The sequence below is a fragment of the Hemitrygon akajei genome, chromosome 7, assembly GCF_048418815.1.
Source record: "Hemitrygon akajei chromosome 7, sHemAka1.3, whole genome shotgun sequence".
In the NCBI taxonomy this organism is placed as follows: Eukaryota; Metazoa; Chordata; class Chondrichthyes; order Myliobatiformes; family Dasyatidae; genus Hemitrygon; species Hemitrygon akajei.
In genome coordinates, this window is record NC_133130.1 from 116,616,315 (window position 1) to 116,636,787 (window position 20,473).

Sequence of the window (20,473 nt, forward strand, 5' to 3'; positions counted from 1 at the left end):
GGAATAAAAGGGGCCTTTTCTGGTGACTAGGGCAAATGAAATGGCAGATGGAATACAGTGCAGGGAAGTGTATGATTGTGCACTTTGGTAGAAGAAATGACAATGTTTACGATTTTCTGAATGGAGAGAAAATGCAAAAATATGAGGTGCAAAGGTACTTGGGCGTCCTTGTGCAGGATTCCCTAAAGGTTAATTTGCAGGTTGAATCGGTGGTGAGGAAGGCAAATGCAATGTTAGCATTCATTTCAAGAGGACGAGAATATATAAAAGCAAGGCTATAATGCTGAGGATTTATGAAGCACTGTTGAAGCATCAGTTGGAATGTTGTGAGCAGTTTTGGGCCCCTTAGCTTAGAAAGGATGGGCTGACATTGGAGAGGATTCAAAGGAGATTCATGAAAATGATTCCAGGATTGAATGGCTTGTTATATGAAGACCATTTGATCGCTCTGGGCTTATATTCACTGGAATTCATAAGAATGACAGGTGACCTCATTGAAACCTATCGAATGTTGAAAGACCTTGATAGAGTCGATGTGGAGAGGATGTTTCTTATGATGGGGGAGTCTAAGACCAGAGGACACAGCCTCAGAATAGATAAGGAATTTCTTATATCTTATGGTCTTATATCCCTCATAATTTTGTATACCTCTATCAAATCTCCTCTCAATTTTCTACATTCTATGGAAAGAAGTTCTAATTTATTCAACCTTTTCCTGTAACTCAGGATCTTAAATCCCAGTGACATCCTTGTAAATTTTCTCTATACTCTTTCAAATCATATTTACATCTTTCCTCTAGGTGACCAAAACTGGACTCAGAACTTCAAATTAGGCCTCACCAATGTCTTATACAATGTCAACATAACATCCCATCTCCTGAAGTCAGTGCTTTGACTTATGAAGGTCAATGTGCCAAAAGCTTTCTTAACTATCCTGTCCACCTGTGACACCACTTTCAAGGAACGATGAATCTAAACATTGGATTGTTGAGAGACTAGAATGCATTGTTTTGGGTAACAGTGGATGCAGATTCTGTTCTGATACTCAGGGTATGTTCTTAAAATTAAAGAGTTTGCAAAGTTTTGTGGAAAATGTGTTCCTTTAAAGAGCTAGTATGGATTTAATATGCTGAATGACGGTCAGGCTTTATAATCAAGGCGATAGAAGTAATGAGACGAGCTGAGGGTGAAGCTATTGGTAGAGAATATCCTGGAGTTTTGGGAAAATATATCTTTTTTTCTGTCTAGCTGAAAAGCCAGTGCTTGCTTACATGCTGAAATGTTAATTTTGCATTGTGGAACTGCAGATTTCTCTGTGCTGTCCAGTCCTGTCTTGTCCTGATTGTGTGTTGTGTTGTTTTTCTGCTGTGCTTCATGAACAGGAGGTTGCAGTAAAAGAACAATTGAATGCAAAGCGTAAATTGACCAGAAGATGCAGCAGTTCTCCAAACGTCAACCGGGTATGAGCTCAAGTTAATTTTTCCTGTTGTGGCCACGTGAAGCTGCTTTTCACTGTATTGCTGAGGCCATTCTTCAGTGTGTGAGTTCAGATTGCAGGATTAGTAACTTTAGTGTACTAAACAAAATTCTTTCTGAAGGATATTTATCCTCATGGGGGGAGGAAGTGGCGGTAGTACGATAGCGTAGTTATTAGTGTAATACTATCACAGTGCCAACAGCCTGGGTTCAATTCCCACTTCTGTCTGTAAGGAGTTTGAATGTTCTCCCCGCCAGCGCATGGGTTTCTTCCAAATGCTCCGGTTTCCTCCCCCCGTTCCAAGGAAATACGGGTTAGAGGGTTAATTGGGCAGCACGAGCTCACTGAGCCAGAATGGCCTGTTGCCGTGCTCTATCTCTAAATGAAATAAAATTTAAATTTCACAAGACTTAGTTTTAGGAGCGCATCTGTGGATTTGGGCATAAAGAAGGTAAAGAAGAGTTTTATCTGGCTTTATAAAGTAATTAATATAAATATAAGCTTTTGTTGTTGATGAGAATGACTTCATTTTCTGTTCAGTTTGTTTGCAACTAAAGAACACTTATTTCCAAGAGATGAGACACTAGAGGTGGTTTATTTACTATGTATATTATCAGAAACAGTGCTGGTGAAAGAATGCATAATAATGCTCCTCCAAATGTAAGGAACTGGTGTTAGGAAGTAAGTAGTAGCCTTCGTAGAAATAGTGAAAGAGGCAGAATTCCTCATTGTTCCTAAAAGGTAAGTAGATGAATGTTTTGCCATTAACTTTTATCGAAAAGTAGAAAAATGAGAAGACATGAATTGAGTAGATAGCCCCTTCTGTGCTTGGTATGGGACTCCTTCATTGCCGTGTGCCTCTGTGAGTGAAGCATCCTTCTTGGTACTCACACGTAACCATGTACTCCAGTGGCAGTAAAGCATCTCGCCACAGTATTGGCAAGCTAGGCATGGATTGTGACTGCACGTCAATGAACTGGCAGAGTTTCAAGTTCAGTCTTAAAGTACAGTGGTATCACAATTTCTTATTAGTACTGAACTTACCACTGATTTATGATATTAAGAGAGTTGTATAGTCTGTGTAATGTAGTTCATACTATCCACAGAGCATGGCTGTCAACTGATTCCAGTTCTGAAGCATAATTAATGTGGCAGCAAATCACATTAATTAAGTTAATTAATAAAATGTATTCCTTAATTTTGGTCATCCACTGAGAGCCCGTACCGTACTCTCACCACCCTCTGAATGAAGACGTTTCCCTTCGTGTTCTCCTCAAATAGTTCACCTTTTATCCTTAACCTCGTATGACCCCCAGTTGTAGACCCACCCAACCTCAATGGAAAAAGCCTGCCTGCATTATCCTATCTATACCCTTATAATTTTGTATACCTCTAACAAATCTCCCCTCATTCTAGTACGGTCTAGGGAGTAAAGTCTTAACCTATTCAGTCTTTCCCTATAACTCAGGTCCTCAAGTCCCTTGTAAATTTCCTCTATACTCTTTCAGTTTTAGTGTTAATCGTTCCTGTAGTTAGGTGACCAGAGCTGTACACAATACTCCAAATTAGGCATCGCCGATATTGAACTAAATTTAAAAAAATCTAATTTATTGGTATTTTATTATTTAACAATATAATTAGAATTGCAAATTAATTTCCATTAATTCTTCAGCAGTCCTGCCACAGAAATAAATTCCTGTGTAAGGAACGGCCATGAGGGCTAATTCTTTAATAATTCATCATGTACAAGGTGCGCTGTTCAAATCTGCAGAAGATTTTTTTGATGAGTATATCCTTCCCATAACTTCAACTGGCTTAAGTAGGGGCAAGACACTGATTGTTCCCCTCTGTTGTAAAACATGATGTTAGCAATTCCGACAGCTCAGTGCGTGATTGACTGTGGAGGTACAGTCCCTTCACTGTATGGATGAATTGGTTCAAGAAGGCTACCTCTGGGACTGCTGAGTGTAGGAAAAAATGTTGGCCTTGCCAGCGATGTCCATATCCAGCTGACTGGATTGAGGGGAAAAGATACTCATCTTGTTCGCTTTTGAAGTCACAACTTGTGTAACATGTTCTGTTTACATTAGATGAGGAAGCATTTTGTAAAGCATCACGCTAACTGCTCTGCTGTAGTACCACCCTGTTAAATAGGTTGGCACTGTTTTCCATTTCTCTGGAGTGAAGAAGGCTGAGGGGGTGACCTTGTATGGGTATACAAATTCATGAGGGGCGTAGAGATCGGGTAAATCATTTTCTAACTGTCCTATGATTACAGTCAGTGCCTGCTAGTGAAACAGTTAAATAGATATTTAAAATGGATGTAAAACACAATTTCTAACTAATTTTCACTGTCACCATTCAAATTAAGATACTTAGAATTGTACAGTATGGAAGCAGATCCTTGTCCATACTGATCAACATGCTTATCTTCACTAATCTAGTTTGTTTACATTGTTACATTGGCCTATAATCCTCTGAAGTCCCTCTTCTTTCCAGTAAACTGTTCAAAATGCCTCTTAATCTTGTAGTTATACCTGCCTCTACTACTTCCTCTATCAGCGTTCCATATATCCACCACCTTATGGAAAAATTAGCCTCTTGGTTCCCCTTTTACCTGAAAAATATGCCCTCCCTCTGGTTTTAGACTCCTTTTCCCTGTAATGAAGACTATGACCATTTACATAATCTATGCCCCTTGTGATTTTGTATACCCATTTAGGTTACCCCTCGGCCTCCTTTGCTCTAGGGAGACCAGTGCCAGCCTGAGGTATTGCAGTTAGCATAACACTTTACAGCACCAGCGATCGCGACTGGGGTTCCATCCCTGCTACTGTCTGTTAGGAGTTTGCACGTTCTCTACAGGGCTGTCGCTCCATACTCCAGAGATGTACTAGTTAGGGTTAGTGAGTTGTGGCACGCTATGTTGGTGCCAGGCATGGTGACACTTGTGGGTTGCTCCTAGCACAATCCTCAGACTGTATTGGCCATTAATGCAAACAACTCATTCCACTGTGTGTTTTGATGGGCATGTGACAAATAAAGCTGATTTTTAAAAGATGTAGAATCATCTTCTCTCGTTTAAACATTTAGACGTACTATGATGCCCGAATAATATCAGAATCAGGTTTATTATCACCAGCATGTGTCAGATATAAAATAGATTAAAATAGTGCAAAAGCAGAAATAATGTACATTTTTTTAAAAAGTGAGTTAGTGTCCATTTGGGAATCGCCTGGCAGAGGTGTAGGAGCTGTTCCTGAATCATTTAAAATTCCTGTAACATGTGTCTTTCTTGATCTTTTTTCTTTAAAGTTATCTGGGAGCCGTCATGACCTCAACACAAGATCGAGCCTTGAACGTAACAAGGTAACCACATTTTAACTCGAGTATAACACAGAATATTTGTTAATCTGCTCCAATCAATAATTCCCTTCATGAACAAAATCAAATTTTGATTATTACAGTCCTGATTAACTGAATTCAGAGTAAGATTATAAAAAGTAAGAACAGCACCAGGCCATTCGGCTCATTAAGCCATCTTCATCTTTTAGCAAGATGTGGCAAATCTAACTTGCACCATTTTTTTTTGTCCCATCCCATAATCCTCAATTCCCTTGTCTCAACATCTATCCACCTCAGCTTCAAGAATTCAGCATTCCCAGGTCTAGGATAAGGAATTCTAAACACTCGCAGCCCTTTGATAGAAGAAATTCTTCCTCATCTTGGTCTTAAGTGAGATTTGCCTCTTCACACTATGCCTTCTGGTCTGTGAAAAGAAATGTGCTCCCTTCATCTGCCCAGTCTCTGAAGAAAATTACTTCTGCATTAGCATCTCAAATAGTTCTGTTCAACTTTCAAGAGATGTAGATGCTGTCGATTTATAAATTTTGCAAACTGATGAGATTAAACTAGTGGTCACCAACCTTTTTAAGCCCAAGATCCCCTACCTCAGCCTTAGTTCAAGGCAAGATCGACCCCAGATCAATTAGTTACACGCATGCGCACCAGGGCAGAAAAGACTGGAAGTAAAACCCCGCGACCCGGAAGTAGAAATAATATATAAACACTGGGGATGCCCGCCCTTTTTTTTTGTACCGCGGACCAGTTTAATATTGATAATATTCTTGCGGACCGGCCGACGGGGGCACGAGGGGGGCTGTTAAGCACGACCGGAATACAGCGATACTCGAAGCAGGTTCCTTATGTCCAGTCTCTTCTAGTTTTCGCGGCTCTCGGCTTCTGCCCCACTTGCTCACGTTTCTTCCGCTGAGAAAACTCAGCGGGTTCGTCTTTAAGTGCTGGGTGCTTGGACTCAGGGTACTGAAGCAGTTTTGAGACATTGCCGAACTCGGCCTTCTGCCCGCCCGCTGCCAGACGCCTTGGCCGGGTGCGGCTGCTTGTGGGTGGGGTGAGAGGACAAGGTCAGGGCCGGAGGTTTGTGTACCGGGGCCGCGGCAGTCACAGTCCGGAGTGCGCGGCCGACCGAGCGGGGAGTGTGACAGAGTGCCCGCCCGCCCCCCTTGTTGGATCTATCGGCCGGCAAATGTTTGTCTCAGTAGATCGCAGCATGGTAGCTGCTCTGATACTTAAAAAACACTGAGCCCGAATTAGGTCGTCTGCAAATACTTTAGCACCGGGTTCCCCACGAACATTCGGTGTGCTAAACAGGTTCAGAGGCAGCGCTCCAGGCCAGTAGTAACGGCACTTCCCACCGGCCGCCCGAAGCCAACCGGTGATCCCTGGTGCGAGGGTATCACTGCGTTTAGTCGCCTGATGACTTCACGTGGGTTCAATTTCAACAGTGGGCTGACAGGGAATGAGGAAAAGTGCAGCTGACTCATATCGTTTTCCCGCGGCCCAGTGGTTGGGGACCAGTGAATTACACCGTGTAGTGCAGGAGAGCTATGCGCACGCGCACTGGACAGAAAGAACGAAACTAAAACCCCGCAACCCGGAAACAATCTCTCAACAGTATTTGTCTATTTATTTTTCATTGCTTTTCGGAATCAACTGGGAAAGTCTCAAAGATGGACTAGTCGATCGCGATCAACGGGTTGGCGACCACTAGATTAAACTCATCATAGTGGCTAGTGCAATGGTTTACAGAGCCAGAGCTGGTGGTTCAGTTCCTGCCACTGTCTACGGAGTCTGTGTATTCTTCCCACGTGGGTTTCCTCCTGCATTCCGAAGGGTTACGGTTAGTGAATTGTGGGCTTGCTGTGTTGGTGCCACTTGCAGGCTGCCCTCCACCCCCAACACATACTTGAACTGTGTTAGTCATTGATGCATATGACACATTTCACTGTATGTTTTGATGTTTAGAAGTACATGTGACAAATAAAGCCAATCTTTAATCTGTCAATTTCTCCTTTTCCTGTTGTCAAACCTTTCATCCGTTTGTGTGCATTGTTATTACAGTGTCAGGTTCCATACCAACTACCTTTCATTACTTGGCAAACAATCAGTAAATATTGAAAAGTGATTGCCTATCGAATTTTATTCTGTGTCAATTACAATATGTATTAATCAAAACCACTGCAATATCTTGAGTGTCAGTTAGTGTTTTCTCCAGATTTCATTGTTTTAGAACAGAGAATACTACAGCATAGTCCAGGCCCTTCAGCCCACAGTGTGCCAACCTTTCAACCTAACCCTTCCCTTCCACATAGCCCTCCATTTTTCTATCATCCATGTGCCTACCTAAGAGTCTCTAAATACCCCTAATATATCTGGCTCTACCACCACCCCTGGCAGCATCTTGCATGTCTCATATCACTCTGTGTAGTTTTTTTTAAAAAAGTTACCAATGACATCCTCTTTCCCTCCCCCCCCCCCATACTTTCCTCCAGTCACCTTAAAATTATCCCCCCCCCCCCCCCCCAACCCCGGTTATAGCCATTGCCACCATGGGCACAAGTCTCTGGCTATCCGCTTTATCTATGTCTCTTATCATTTTCTACACTTCAATGAAGTTGCCACTTCATTGAATTGGGTGGGGTGGGGGGGCATTTACTTTACAACTTAGTTTATCATCTTCCTTATTTTGTCCCTTAAAGCAGGGAGCCAAAAGATCAAGGTAAAATGGTAAATGAATCCTGTGTTTTTCCTGGGCAGAGCCGATGGGAGAGTCACCAGGACATATCCATGGCTGCGCTGCAGACAAACAAGAGGACGCCTCCACATCGCTCCCCAGTGTCCCGCTATTCGTTGCCACCCCAGTCACAAGATGCAGGTGAGAACTGGACAGAGAGGATACTTTGAGCAAATTTACGGTTATTTCAAGGGATTTCAGGCAAGCTGAAACATCTGAGTCATAAAGTTTTGAAGCAAGTGGAATTTCAGCTCTGTGAAGGGGAATAAACAGTCAATGTTTCGGGTCAAGTCATTTCATCTGTCCTGATAAGGGTCTCAGCATGAAACTTTGACTGTTTATTCTCCCTCCATAGATGCTGCCTGACTTACTGAGTCCCTCCAGAACTTTGTGTGTTGCTCAAGATTTCCAGCATTTGCAGAATCTGCTATGTTTATGAATCATATCTCTGTTTCATAGAACAGCACAGTACAGGAACAGTCCCTTCAGCCCATGTTGTCTGTGCAGAACAGGATGCTAATTCAAGTGACCAATTCATCTTCCTGCACCCCAATTTTCCCTGCTTGTTCATAGTTGTAGAGTAGTACAGCAAGAGACAAGACCTTTCGGCCCATCTTGTCCATGCCGGTCTTGCTCTGCTTTGTTCCATCAGCCCGTCTAAATGCCTTCAGCATGGCTGCTGGATCTGCTTCCCTGGCAGTGTGTTTCAGGCACTCACTGCTCTGAGTCAAAACAAAACCCGTCTCAAGAATCTCCTCTAAATCTGTGGAATTCTTTGCCTGGTTACATCAGATACTGCATGAAGACTTGTTTGCTGTAGTGCTCTAGACATTCATGATATGGTCAGATTCTTCAAAAGGTTCGAGACAGCCATTCGAACCAGAGCTTTTGTACATTCAAAGGAGATCTTAGATCTGATGGCTGAAAGATTGAGTGTAGCACAAGCACATTTCCTAGATTCATATGCCAAGAGATGTAGACAAGTTGAATACAAAAATCCTACATTACTTATTGGTAGGAAGAGTAGGAGAACCATTTTTAAATGGTGAGAATCTAATACCGTAGATTCCGGACTACAGAGCGCACCTGATTAAAAGCTGCTGGCTCTAATTTTAGAAAGAAAATCAATTTTTTACTTGTACAGGCCGCACCGGATTTTCGGCCGCAGGTGTCCCACGTTGTAATATGAGATATTTACACAGAAAGATATTACACGTGAGGATTTTTTAACTTTTAATTAAATCCATATGGTAACATAAACAAATACATATTGCAAATGCTTTTTTCGAACCGTGCCTGTAACGCGGCTACTTTTAAATATACGTTGCGTATACTTTTTTACTGAACAACATTCCAATATCTCCTAACGACTGGTAAAAAATATATATACTGCAGCCTACCAGGAAAAGTTATTGATCGCCTTTAACTTAAAAGCAGCGTTTTGGCTCCGCTGCTTGCCCCCCGCCGTCCCGTTTATCGCAAACCGGCGTTTTCCCACAAGACGCGGCGAAACCGGGTGTGACGTCATAGCATCCCGCGATGTAGTACAGAAAACAAATATAGTTAAAACACTTCTAACTTTAACTAACAAATGAATTACTAAGCGAAAATATTATAAACTAAATAACTGCCATAAAGGCAGCACAATGCTTTTCTTCGAGTGTTTTCCATGTTGATGAGGGTGAGTACAAATGACTGATTTACAATAATTTAATTGTGAAAGTGCGCTTGATTTATCGTACAATTTCATTGGACCTCTGTGAACTACTCATCAATTTTATTGGTCTACTGTTACGAGGCAAAATGTTTTTGGCGGCATGAAAAAAATAATGCATTAGCCGCTCCGTATTAAAGGCCGCAGAGTTCAAAGCTGTTCAAAATGTGGGAAAAAAGTAGCGGCTTAAAATCCGGAATCTACGGTAATTAGCAAATAGAAAGATTTTGGTGTGTTAGCTCATGAAATACAAGCAGGCTTTTTCCACTGAAGTTGGGTGGGATGACAGCCAGGGGTCATGGGTTATAGGTGAAAAGTTTAAGGGGAAAGTAAAGGGAAACTTCTTCGCTCTGAAGGTTGTGAGAATGTGGAATGAGCTGCCATCGCAAGTAGTGATGCAAGGGCCGATGTGAGTAGGCAGTTTAAATGGTTTGGCATTGAATAGATGGGCCAAAGGGCCTGTTTGTGCTGTACTTTTCTATGATTCTATGAGTCAAACAGCCAAGTCATTAGATACATTTAAAGCAGAGGTTTTATAGGTTCCTGATTAATGAGAATGTAAAGGTTACAGGGGGCAGGAGAATGGGTTTGAGAGGGATGATAGAGTGGTAGAGTAGACTCCATGTGCCAAATGGCCAAATTCTGCTCCTGTGTGTTGTGCTGTAAACTTCCCCCTCATCTTATCCCTACAATATGTCCTCTAGCATTTGACTTTTCCACCCTGGGAAGCAGGCTCTATCTCTGCTCCTCATAATTCTATGTTTTTGTCAGGTTGCCCCTCAGTTTATGATGCTCCAGAGAAAATTACATAAGTTTGTTCAACTTCTCCTTATAGTTGGTAACCTTAGTTTACTATTCAAATTGTTTCATATGGTACATTACCCTATTTAAAAAAAAATAAAACTTGCATCCCTAAAGAAAAGAACAGTGCAGATGCATTGTACTTTACAAACCTCTACCTGAGCTGAGGAACATGCACACAGTGGTAACTTTATTAGGTACAGGTGGGGAACCTAGTTTGTATGCATAAACTAAAGACTGATAAACACTGAAAATAAGTCTTTAGTGCAGAAGAATATCCTTATAATCCACAAAACTACCAACCTAGTGAGTATATTCACGTGGTAAATGTCACAGCAATTCCAGAATCCGGTTTAACATCCCTGATATATGTAATGAAATATGTTGTTCTGCGGCAGCAGTACATAATAAAAAGGTGTAAATTACAATAAATTAAATGAGCCAAGCAAAAAGAGAGCAAAAAAATAAAAACATGAAATAGCAAGGAAGTCTACATGGGTTGATTGTCCATTCAGAATCTGATGGCAGAGGGGAAGAAGCTGTTCCAGTTGCCTAACTTTGATTAGTAGGCTAGAAGGCATCCATTTGTTCGAGGTTTGGATGCCAGTGACACGCTACCAGGGACGTGGTGGAAGCAGATACAACATTTAAAAGGCATTTAGGCAGGCACATTGACAGTCAAAGAATTTGAGGGATATAATCCACGTGCAGACAGATGGGATCATTAGCATCGTATTCAGACATCATAGTTCTACATACAACAGTACAGCGCAGTACAGGCCCTTTTACCTTGCTCCAAGATCAATCTAACCTTTCCCTCCAACACAGCCCTCCATTTTTTTAATCATCTAGGAGCCTATAAAATGTCCTTAATGTATCTGCCTGTACCATAACCCCCAGTAGCCTGCTCAGGCACCCGCCAGTCTTTGTTTATATATTAACGAAAAACACCTACCTCTAACATCTCCCTCAAACTTGCCTTACTCGGGTGTCCTGATTCTTCTAGTCCTTCTGGTGGTGGTTCTGTGCTAGTTTATTGATCTGGAGTTCAGTCTAAATGTAGAACATTACAGGTCTTTCTGCCCACAATGCTGACCTTTTAACCTACTCTAAGATCAGCCGAACCCTTTTCTCCTACGTTGTCCTCCATTTTTCTGTCCCTGTGCCTATCTGAGAATTTCTTAAATGCCCTAATGTATCTGCCTCTACCATCACCCCTACCAGTGTTTTTCAAGCACTTCTCATCTCTGTGTTAAGAATGTACCTCTGATACCCCGCTCACACCGTAATTTCATCGAGTCACCTTAAAATCACGTCCCTTAATATTAGCCATTTTCATCCTGGGGTAAGTCCTAGGCTGTCCTCTTAATTTATGCCTCATATCATCCTGTACATCTCTATCAAGTCACCCCTCATCCTCCTCCGCTCCAAAGAGAAAAGCCCTCGCTCGCTCAACCTGTCTTCATAAGACATGTTCTCTAATCCAGTCAGCATCCAGCTCTCTAAAGCTTCCACGGTTTTCCTATAATGAGGTGACCAGAACTGAACACAGTACTCCAAGTGTGGCCTGACCAGGGCTCTATGGAGCTGCAATATAGCCTTGTAGCTCTTGAATTCTCTTTAAGCATTATAAGTTTCTTTAGAGATTTAAAAACCAGTATTAGTGCTTCTATGTGTCTGCTGTTTGTGTCCTGAGAACAGAGGTTTGGGGCTTCAAGAATAGCCTTATCGAGTAATTGCAGTGCATTCTGTGAAGACCATTGGCTTGGAGCTCTACAGTTAAAATGGTGGGTGGATTGCCTCATTGTGAACATGTTTGGAGCAACATTCATCTAGGCACGTGGAGAGTATTTCATCAGAACCCTGGCTTGTGTCTTGTATATGTGAGAAGGTTTTAGGAACTCAGTTACTTGCTGCAGACAACCAGCCTGTTTATGAATCACAGCAGTTAACTCCCTTGCTGGATCCAGTAGAATGATGTAAATGTGACAATATTTCATCAATAATATTGAACTTGGCCTGTCTGAAAAACATTGCTGTGCTAGAACTAACAGTTTCATATTTCCCCCATGCCACTGTGCTGGAACAATGGAATCTGTGTTATGGTAAGGAATTTCAATCATATGTCAACGTCGATCCAGATTTACACCCAGTACAGGTTGGTTGCTTCACATTGGCTGCTCATCCCTCTTCCTATGTGTCTTTTTGTTTTGTTCACAACTTTTTAATCAATGAAAGGAGATCATAATTCTGCAGTCAGTTTTTAAATGAACTGACCACACTCGCTGAAGGAATTGGCGAGCTGAATGACTCAGTGTCTCAGGTTTTAGTGTGAGAATGCCAATCAAAGAATTAGAGTATCTGCTCATCACCAAAATGGATCTTCTGTAGTCCGTAGAACACAGTACAGGCCCTTTGGTCCACGATGTTCTGTTGAACCTCTGACTGACTACAAAATCAACCTAACCCTTCCCTCCCATGTGGCCCTCCATCAATTTTCCGGGAAATCGGAGTCTCTCTGGTGCTGTTGTGCTTTACTGCCATTGGAAAAAGATAAGCAAACACTTAATTTAAATAAAATGACAATCTTACTGCAATTTCAAAAAGGATCTTGGAAAATAACTTTTTACTTTGGCATCACTGCATTGATCTCTCATACCAAAAAGGGGAACTCTTGATTTCTCAGCCTCCCTTGCTGTGGCCCTTGCACTTTTATTGTCTGCCTGCACTGTGCTTTTTCTGTAACTTTATTTTGCTTTCCTGTTTATTTCTTTTGATGTGTGCATGGAATGATCTGACTGGATTGCATGCAAGTAAAAGCTGTCCACTGTATGTCAGTGCATGTGGTAATAACCCAGTCTCGCCAACATCTCTTTAACGTAGCTTCATCTTCAAATGTCTTTCTGCCGAGAAGTCTATACCTCGGGTCAGTACTCAAGTCTTTCACTTTGTTCTGCTGTCATGGGGTGCTTCTGAAGGTACTACAGTACAAATGTTTTTTTTAAGATAGACCTGAGTTATAGTGAAAGGTTGAATAGGTTAGGACTTTATTCCTTGGAATGTAGAAGATTGAGGGGAGATTTGACAAGGTAAACAAAATTATGAGGGTATAGATAAGATAAATGCAAGCAGGCTTTTTCCACTGAGATTGGGTGAGACTGGAACTGGAGGTCATAAGTTAAGAGTGCAAGGTAAAATGTTTAAGGGGAACACGAGGAGGAACTTTTTTACTCGGAGGGTGATGTGAGTGTAGAACAAGCTGAAGGCTTGATTTCAACATTTCAGAGAAGTTTGGCTGAGTAGGTGGATGGGAGGGGTAAGGAGGGTGGTGGTTGATGGGATGAGGCAGAATGACAGTTTGGCATGCACGAGTGGGACAAAGAGCCTGTTTCTCTGCTGTCGTGCTCTCACTATATTTCTTTTGTATTTGAGAATGATTCTTTAAGAACGCTGCATCTTCATCGAGATGAGGGCCATATTTGATGTTGACGTATTGCTCACAGCATGGAAGGACACCTTAGGAATGAATTGGTGGGAAAGTGATTGTATTCGGGATGGATCCCCTTTTGATGAATATGATGCGATGCTGGTTGCAGAGAAAACTTCCTTGTGTCCATCCTCACCATCTTGCTTATAGGGAAATTTATGAAATAATGTCGGTGTTGTCATCTTTTCTCAGACTCGTTGTCAGTGCTGGCAGCCTCGTACTTGAATCCAGTGAAGGCCTTTGTACCTCAGATGCCCAAACTTCTCAAATCACTTTTCCCTCTACGGGATGAGGAGAAGAGAAGGTCTGCTTCTCTGCCAAGTCAGGTGAGGAATTGAAATGCATGCATGCTGAAATATTCTTTATACGTAGATTTAGTGCATTTTCTTTTCATGGTTGGTGTAGTAAGGACTCAAGTGACTCTGCTGTCTGTGAAGGGAGCTAATTGAAATCAGAAATGCAAGTCTGGCAGCTACTGTGGAAAGAGAAATAGAGGTAATGTTTCAATGGACAGCACGGTAGCGTAGCAGCTAATGTAATAGTTTACGGTGCCAGCAAATCATTGAGGAATTTGTACATTCTCCCCATGACCACGTGTACTCCCTCTGGGTGCTCCACTTGCCTCTCACAATCCAAAAAGATGTCCTGGTTGGGGTTAGTATGTAGTGGGCATGCTATGTTGGCTCTGGAAGCACGGGGGCACTTGCACAATCCTCAGACTGTGTTGGCCATTCATGCATTTCACTGTACGTTTTGATGTACATGCGACAGATAAAGCTAATCCTTACAGTGAGAAACTGTCTAATTTTAAATTGCAGAGAAGGTGAAATTAGGGCAGTTAACTGTGGTCAGAAATCCAGATGTCTTTTTGTTGTGAATTAAAAGGACTATTTATACTTCTTGCAACTGTTTTGGAAGAGATTATGCAGTTGTCTATCCCAGTCTCTAGTTTCCATGTCAGTGATCTAGAACCACAGTGTTTCCAAGTGACCAGTCTATTTAAAAACAAATAGCTTGCTGGAATGACACCCATCCGTCATCTTAAATATATACACCTGGCTGTCAATGTACACCATTTCCAGCAAGATGCTCATTCTGAAGGACAGGTACAGAAGGCAGATCCACCCTGCACATTATCCTTTCCTGGAGCTGTGTTTAACCTCTACACTGTTGGATCAGAATCCTCCCAGCACCCTCTCAACACAGTGGTTGACGGTGCCATCTCTCCAGTTATTACGTAGGGCTAACAAGTATTTCCTCCCCATTGATGATTTTGGCTTTGACTGAATTGTAAACTAAAATCAAGTGCCGAGTATTGGCAAGTTACCATGAACATGGCAGGTTCAAACAGCAGGTACTCTCCTGATATGTCCTTCAAACCAGGCTGTGTAGCAATGAGGTATCAATCAGTTTTTACCAATGATAATATTTGCAGAATGGAATACGAAAAGCTCTGGGAAACGTTTTCTGAATTTGATTGGGAATATACATTGATTGTGCTGACTGAGTTTTCAATTTGGACCGAAATGTCCCTGAAGTAAATGAAGACTACCTCAAACTTCAGAGTACATTTATTATGAAAGTATGTAGACCATATACAACAGTGCAATTCATCTTCTTGCAGTCAGTCACAAAACAAAGATACACAATAGAATCCACAGAAAAACCCACACAGCAAAGACTGTCACACAACTAACATATGTGTGTGGAAATGGTGCCGACAAAAAAGAGTAAACAAATAATACACAGAAGAAGGGCCACAGAGTCCCCGAAAGTGAGTTGAGCCAGTTCGGTGCTGAGGTACATAAAGCCTCTATGTTAGGAAATTTCTTTTTCCACACTAGATTCAGATGTTAGCAGACTCTATGTGACACGGGGAGCTGTCGCTCCGGAGAGCAATGACTCGACGTACGATCAGTACACACACCCTGTTTATACTTGATTCTAATGGGTATGGTGTTTTCAACGTTTCCATATTTGATATTCTCCTACAATCTAAAGGGAAAACACCCAAGTCACATAGCTTCGTGGTGTACAGCTGTAGGCTAGAGGTCTGCATCACTTAGTCTTGTGTCTACAGCAGTAGCTAGAGGGCTACACCAAGATCTTCTGCTGGTCCAGACACACAATTCTATAGTGTCATAAAGGTATTTACCTGACCTAGCTGGCCAGAAATCCTCCACGCTCACGGGGCAGTGAGCCGAATGCTAGTTTGTCCTTTGCTCTCTGCCTTAACGCATTAACCTTTATAATCTGGCACGGCACTTAAATTGGCTAAACATTGGTTTGTTTTTCACTCTGGGGGCCCAGGCCCCACCACTTCAATATGGCTGGAAGTTTCAATCCGGCCTGAAGTCCAGTCCAGCATGGCTGCCCTAGCCGTGCCTGCATTCTCGACAGGCAAGTTCACTGAATCATTCAGGATACCACAAAAACATCGGCTTGTACAGACGGTCCAAAAGCGCAACACCCAGAGGAATTACAGGCTGCAGATTGCAGTGATCACAGTCCAGAAAAAGTATATTTAATAGAATAGTTAGTAGTTTTGATAGCTCTGCAAGATGCTGCTGTGTTTTGCCAGCGCTATCTTGGAATCTTTCACTAAAGGTCAGGGGGATATTAATATCCCTAATATTTAGTTAATTTTACAGTTTTCTCATTTTTATGCTGCTGTTAGTTTTTTTTTTCCATTCTACTCCACCCCACCGATCCCCACCCTGCCCCACCAACCTCCTCTCTGGAGTGGAATATGCAGTCAATGCACCAGAGCTGTGGTTAGATTGGGAAGTGACTGACTGGTGCCTTGTGACTTTATTCATCAAGTGCAGTGCCTTCACTTGGCTGGTTTTAATAAATCAGTGCTGATTATAGACAGAGCACACAGAAACAGGCAACATGTCCCAGCCAGCCTCTTGCTCCTCATCTTCATCGTTGTATCATGTCATATGACGTAGGTGAGATGTATCTCCACTCTCCCTCCCATCTGTACTAACCTCATTTAATAGCACTTGATCAGCAGCCTGCCTACATTTAATTTAGGACAAAACATAATGAGAGCATTTTATATAGGATCTTCACAAATTCTTCATGAGAATTTTACAGTTTAGAAACGAGCCCTTTGAACCCTCGTGTTAATCTCACTTGTCTGTATTAATTCCATATCCCTCTGGGCCCTACTCATTTATGAATCTGTCCAGATGCCTCTTCAATGTTATTACTGTCCCCACCTCCTTTGTCAGCTCATTCCAGATAAGTAATTACTTTTTGTGTCTAACATTTATCTCTTTTAAATCTCATGCCCTTAAACCTATGCCCTCTAATGTTAGACACCCCTATCCACTGGCTCTGTACCCTGCTTTATATTCACTGAATATTATTTAAAATGCAGTTATTGTTTTGATGTTGTGACATCTTTTGTTTTTTGATAAACAAGAATTTTAAGTGGCAATGTGAGGAATTAGTGTTATGTTCTGACTTTTTGAGTAGTATTGAGTTTGTGATAAGTAATGATAATATTTCTTTCTGTAGCCTGTTCCCCAGATTTTAGTGCATTCCGCTAGCCTCGATGTTGAGCAGAACAAAGATGTAAGTATAAAACCTGGGTTTGCAAAGGTTCAGTGCTACATCACATGCTTTTGTAATATCTTTGACTCTTCACTGTATTTTCACTAAATTATGAAAGATGGCCAACATTTATAATCATCACATGTCTCTGTGCGCTTAATAATATGTATTTGTAGGCCTGAGAAAATGACTTGGGTCTGCCTTGCAAGTTTGAAAAGCTTATGTGGGTTTGTGTGCCGTGGGTGAAAGGGAAGGTCCAGGAGAGATGTTTAGACTTTCAAGGATGGGAGAAACAAAGCGATGACACTGAGAGGCTAACAATGCTTCAGAACTACTGTGGGTGCCTGCAAGAAAATGAATTTCAAGGTAGTATATGGTTACATATAGTATTTTGATAATTAATTTACTTTAAACTTTTTCAAATCTGATCTCTCTGAGCTTGTTAGCTGGAATGTAGAGTAATCTGAGAAGCCTACCTTAGACTTTGGGAATTGGGCCACACAGTCGCATAGCAGTGCCAGCTGTCAGATTGGGGTCCATTTCCTGCCACTGTCTGTAAGTACAAATGGAGTTTTCCCATGATCGTGTGGGTTTTCTCTGGTTTCCACCCATGTCCCGAAGACACGAGTTAGGGTTAGTGAGATTCTGTGTTGGCGCAGGAAGCATAGTGACCTCAGCACATCCTCACTGACTTGATTTGACGCAAACAATGCATTTCACTGCATGTCTCAATGTACAAATGACAAATAAAGCTCACCTTTAATCTTTACCTGTGGTGTGTGGTACAAGACCAGTCAAAGATTGAAGATTATCAACCATTTCTTGTATTCGCTACTAAATCTCCTTCAAGAATATTCTTTACTTAACCTGTATAATGAGGATCTCACTCTTGTGTTTGGCTGTTGGTTTGCCGACATAATGGTGACTGCAGTTGAACTGAAGTTTTCAAACCTCTGAGTTGCAATATATTTGTAAGTAGATTTTTTAAAATTGCTTTTGAACGATTGTTTCATTTAAGGAATTAGCTCATTACAAACAAGCAAACCTATTTTTTTTCCAAATATTGGTCAGGTATACCTCTTTCACATTACCTCATGAACTGGCCCTTATGGTATCTTCTTCCACCTTGGAGGACGATGAGCATTGTGTCAGGTTTACTAATGGTGTTAGCATCATGGGTACCCCATGTACTTCATGCTGGTGGGGTTAGTGACGAGGTGGGTGTGAAATGCACTGTCACCTTGCGAAAACGTCGTGTCTCTCTACATTTCCATCAGGCTCATGAAGAGAAAGCACCTTGTGTCCCAATGGCGACGACAAAACCCGTCCACCCTACAAACTCTGGAAACGTTCCACTGAAGAGCGAGCTTGCTGACACACCCTCCCAGAAACCCCACGAAGAACCTCAAAGTCCTTCCAGTGAGGCTTCGAGCGGCTACTTCTCACACAGCGTTTCCACAGCGACCCTCTTCGAGACGAGCATGTCGGCAAGCAGTGATGTCAACTCTCTCCTGTCCAGACAAGTAACCTCAGACGTGGACATCTCCGTCCAGTCGGGAAACCGAGAAGTATTGCTCTGTGAGGGCTTGGCGCAGTCAGGCACTGAGTTAGAGGCGAGCCCCAGTTCTGCAGGAGGTGCTGTCAATGGAGTTGAGAATCTGCAGTATCACAGTAATGAAACGAGAGATGATGCTTCTCAGACCTCCATTGAAGTTGGAAGTCAAACCCAACTGCAAAACACAGACACGGAAGTTGGAAAGGACTGTGGAAGCTTTCACAGTCAATCACTAAACCCCGAGGAAACAGTGGCAGGAGAAGACGGGGAATGGTTCTCACCCTCTGAGATAACTGAACAACTCTCGACAGAAATGGTCAGCACTCTAATGCCCACCAAAATGTCCGCACCACATACCATCCAGACTGACACATTTACAGATATATCACCCGTGCAGAAGCCGGCATCACCGTTAACCGAGTCAAAACCCGAGGTGAAAAATGTGGAGGCAGAGCCCAAATATGTGACTTCCAATCCCTTCAAAATTCAAAGGGTGAGGACGTCTGAACTGAAATCGTTCACTGGCATTTTGAGTGATGAAAATACTTGCCAAGATTCTGAAGGTCACCTTGAAGTCAGCACGGTGCCAACAGAACTGTGCCCGCCTCAATCCTTGGACTCTGCTGTGGTGGGGGCGCCGGAGACTGGGAGTGTTTCCGGGACTGTAAGCGCAAGGGATAACGATTGTGAGTTACCAAGTGACAAACTTGAAGTGGTTTCAGATTCCGAGGAAGCTGCTGAGACGATCCCTGAATGGCTAAAAGATGGGGAATATGTCTTAGTCGGTACAAACAAGACTGGTACTGTCAGGTATATCGGACCCACGGAATTTGCTGATGGAATTTGGATTGGAATTGAGCTGGATGTTCCGGCAGGTAAGTGACTGAGAGTAGTTTTAGATGGTTTTGTAACTAAAGGAGAATTTCAGTGTTTGAAAAGTACTTTAATTTTTCAACTCAGTTTCACTTGGTTCTGGTATATCATTTTCCTTTCTATTTTCTGGTTCTGGTGCTTATTACGGTTTCTTTGTTTTATAATTTAATTTTCTTTTTCAGCAATACAACCCACAAAATACTGTTGTCCATAATTGATAAATTTTATTCTAATAGATAATAAATTCAGGAAGGTATTATTAATCAATTGTGTTGATGGATTGATCACCTACGCTCTGTCGCCTTATCGATTGGTCACCTACACGCTCTCACCCACCTTACTGATTGGTCACCTACACTCTGTCACCTTATTGATTGGTCACCTACACGCTCTCACCCACCTTACAGATTGGTCACCTACGCTCTGTCACCTTTTTGATTGGTCACCTACATGCTCTCACCCACCTTACTGATTGGTCACCTACACCCTCTTACCCACCTTACTGATTGGTCACCTACGCTCTGTCGCCTTACTGATTGGTCACCTACGCTCTGTCACCTTATCGATTGGCCACCTACGCTCTGTCACCTTATCGATTGGCCACCTACGCTCTGTCACCTTATCGATTGGCCACCTACGCTCTGTTGCCTTACTGATTGGTCACTTACGCTCTGTCGCTTTACTGATTGGTCACCTACGCTCTGTCGCCTTACTGATTGGTCATCTACGCTCTGTCGCCTTACTGATTGGTCACCTATGCTCTGTCACCTTACTGATTGGTCACCTATGCTCTGTCGCCTTACTGATTGGTCATCTACGCTCTGTTGCCTTACTGATTGGTCATCTACGCTCTGTTGCCTTACTGATTAGTCACTTACGCTCTGTCGCCTTACTGATTGGTCACCTAT

The 20,473-nt window shown here is 42.3% G+C and overlaps 1 protein-coding gene across 2 annotated transcripts in view; it reads left to right on the top strand.

Annotated features, from left to right (window-relative positions):
• The window catches only part of LOC140730856 (kinesin-like protein KIF13B), a 274,790-nt gene that overhangs the window by 244,041 nt on the left and 10,276 nt on the right, over window positions 1-20,473 (top strand). For both annotated transcript variants that reach the window (XM_073051815.1, XM_073051816.1), the window contains exons 34-39: window positions 1,383-1,460; window positions 4,793-4,846; window positions 7,595-7,712; window positions 13,766-13,899; window positions 17,102-17,158; window positions 18,415-19,567. In XM_073051815.1, coding sequence (XP_072907916.1) covers window positions 1,383-1,460; window positions 4,793-4,846; window positions 7,595-7,712; window positions 13,766-13,899; window positions 17,102-17,158; window positions 18,415-19,567 — 1,594 coding nt within the window. The remainder of the gene's footprint in view (window positions 1-1,382; window positions 1,461-4,792; window positions 4,847-7,594; window positions 7,713-13,765; window positions 13,900-17,101; window positions 17,159-18,414; window positions 19,568-20,473) is intronic.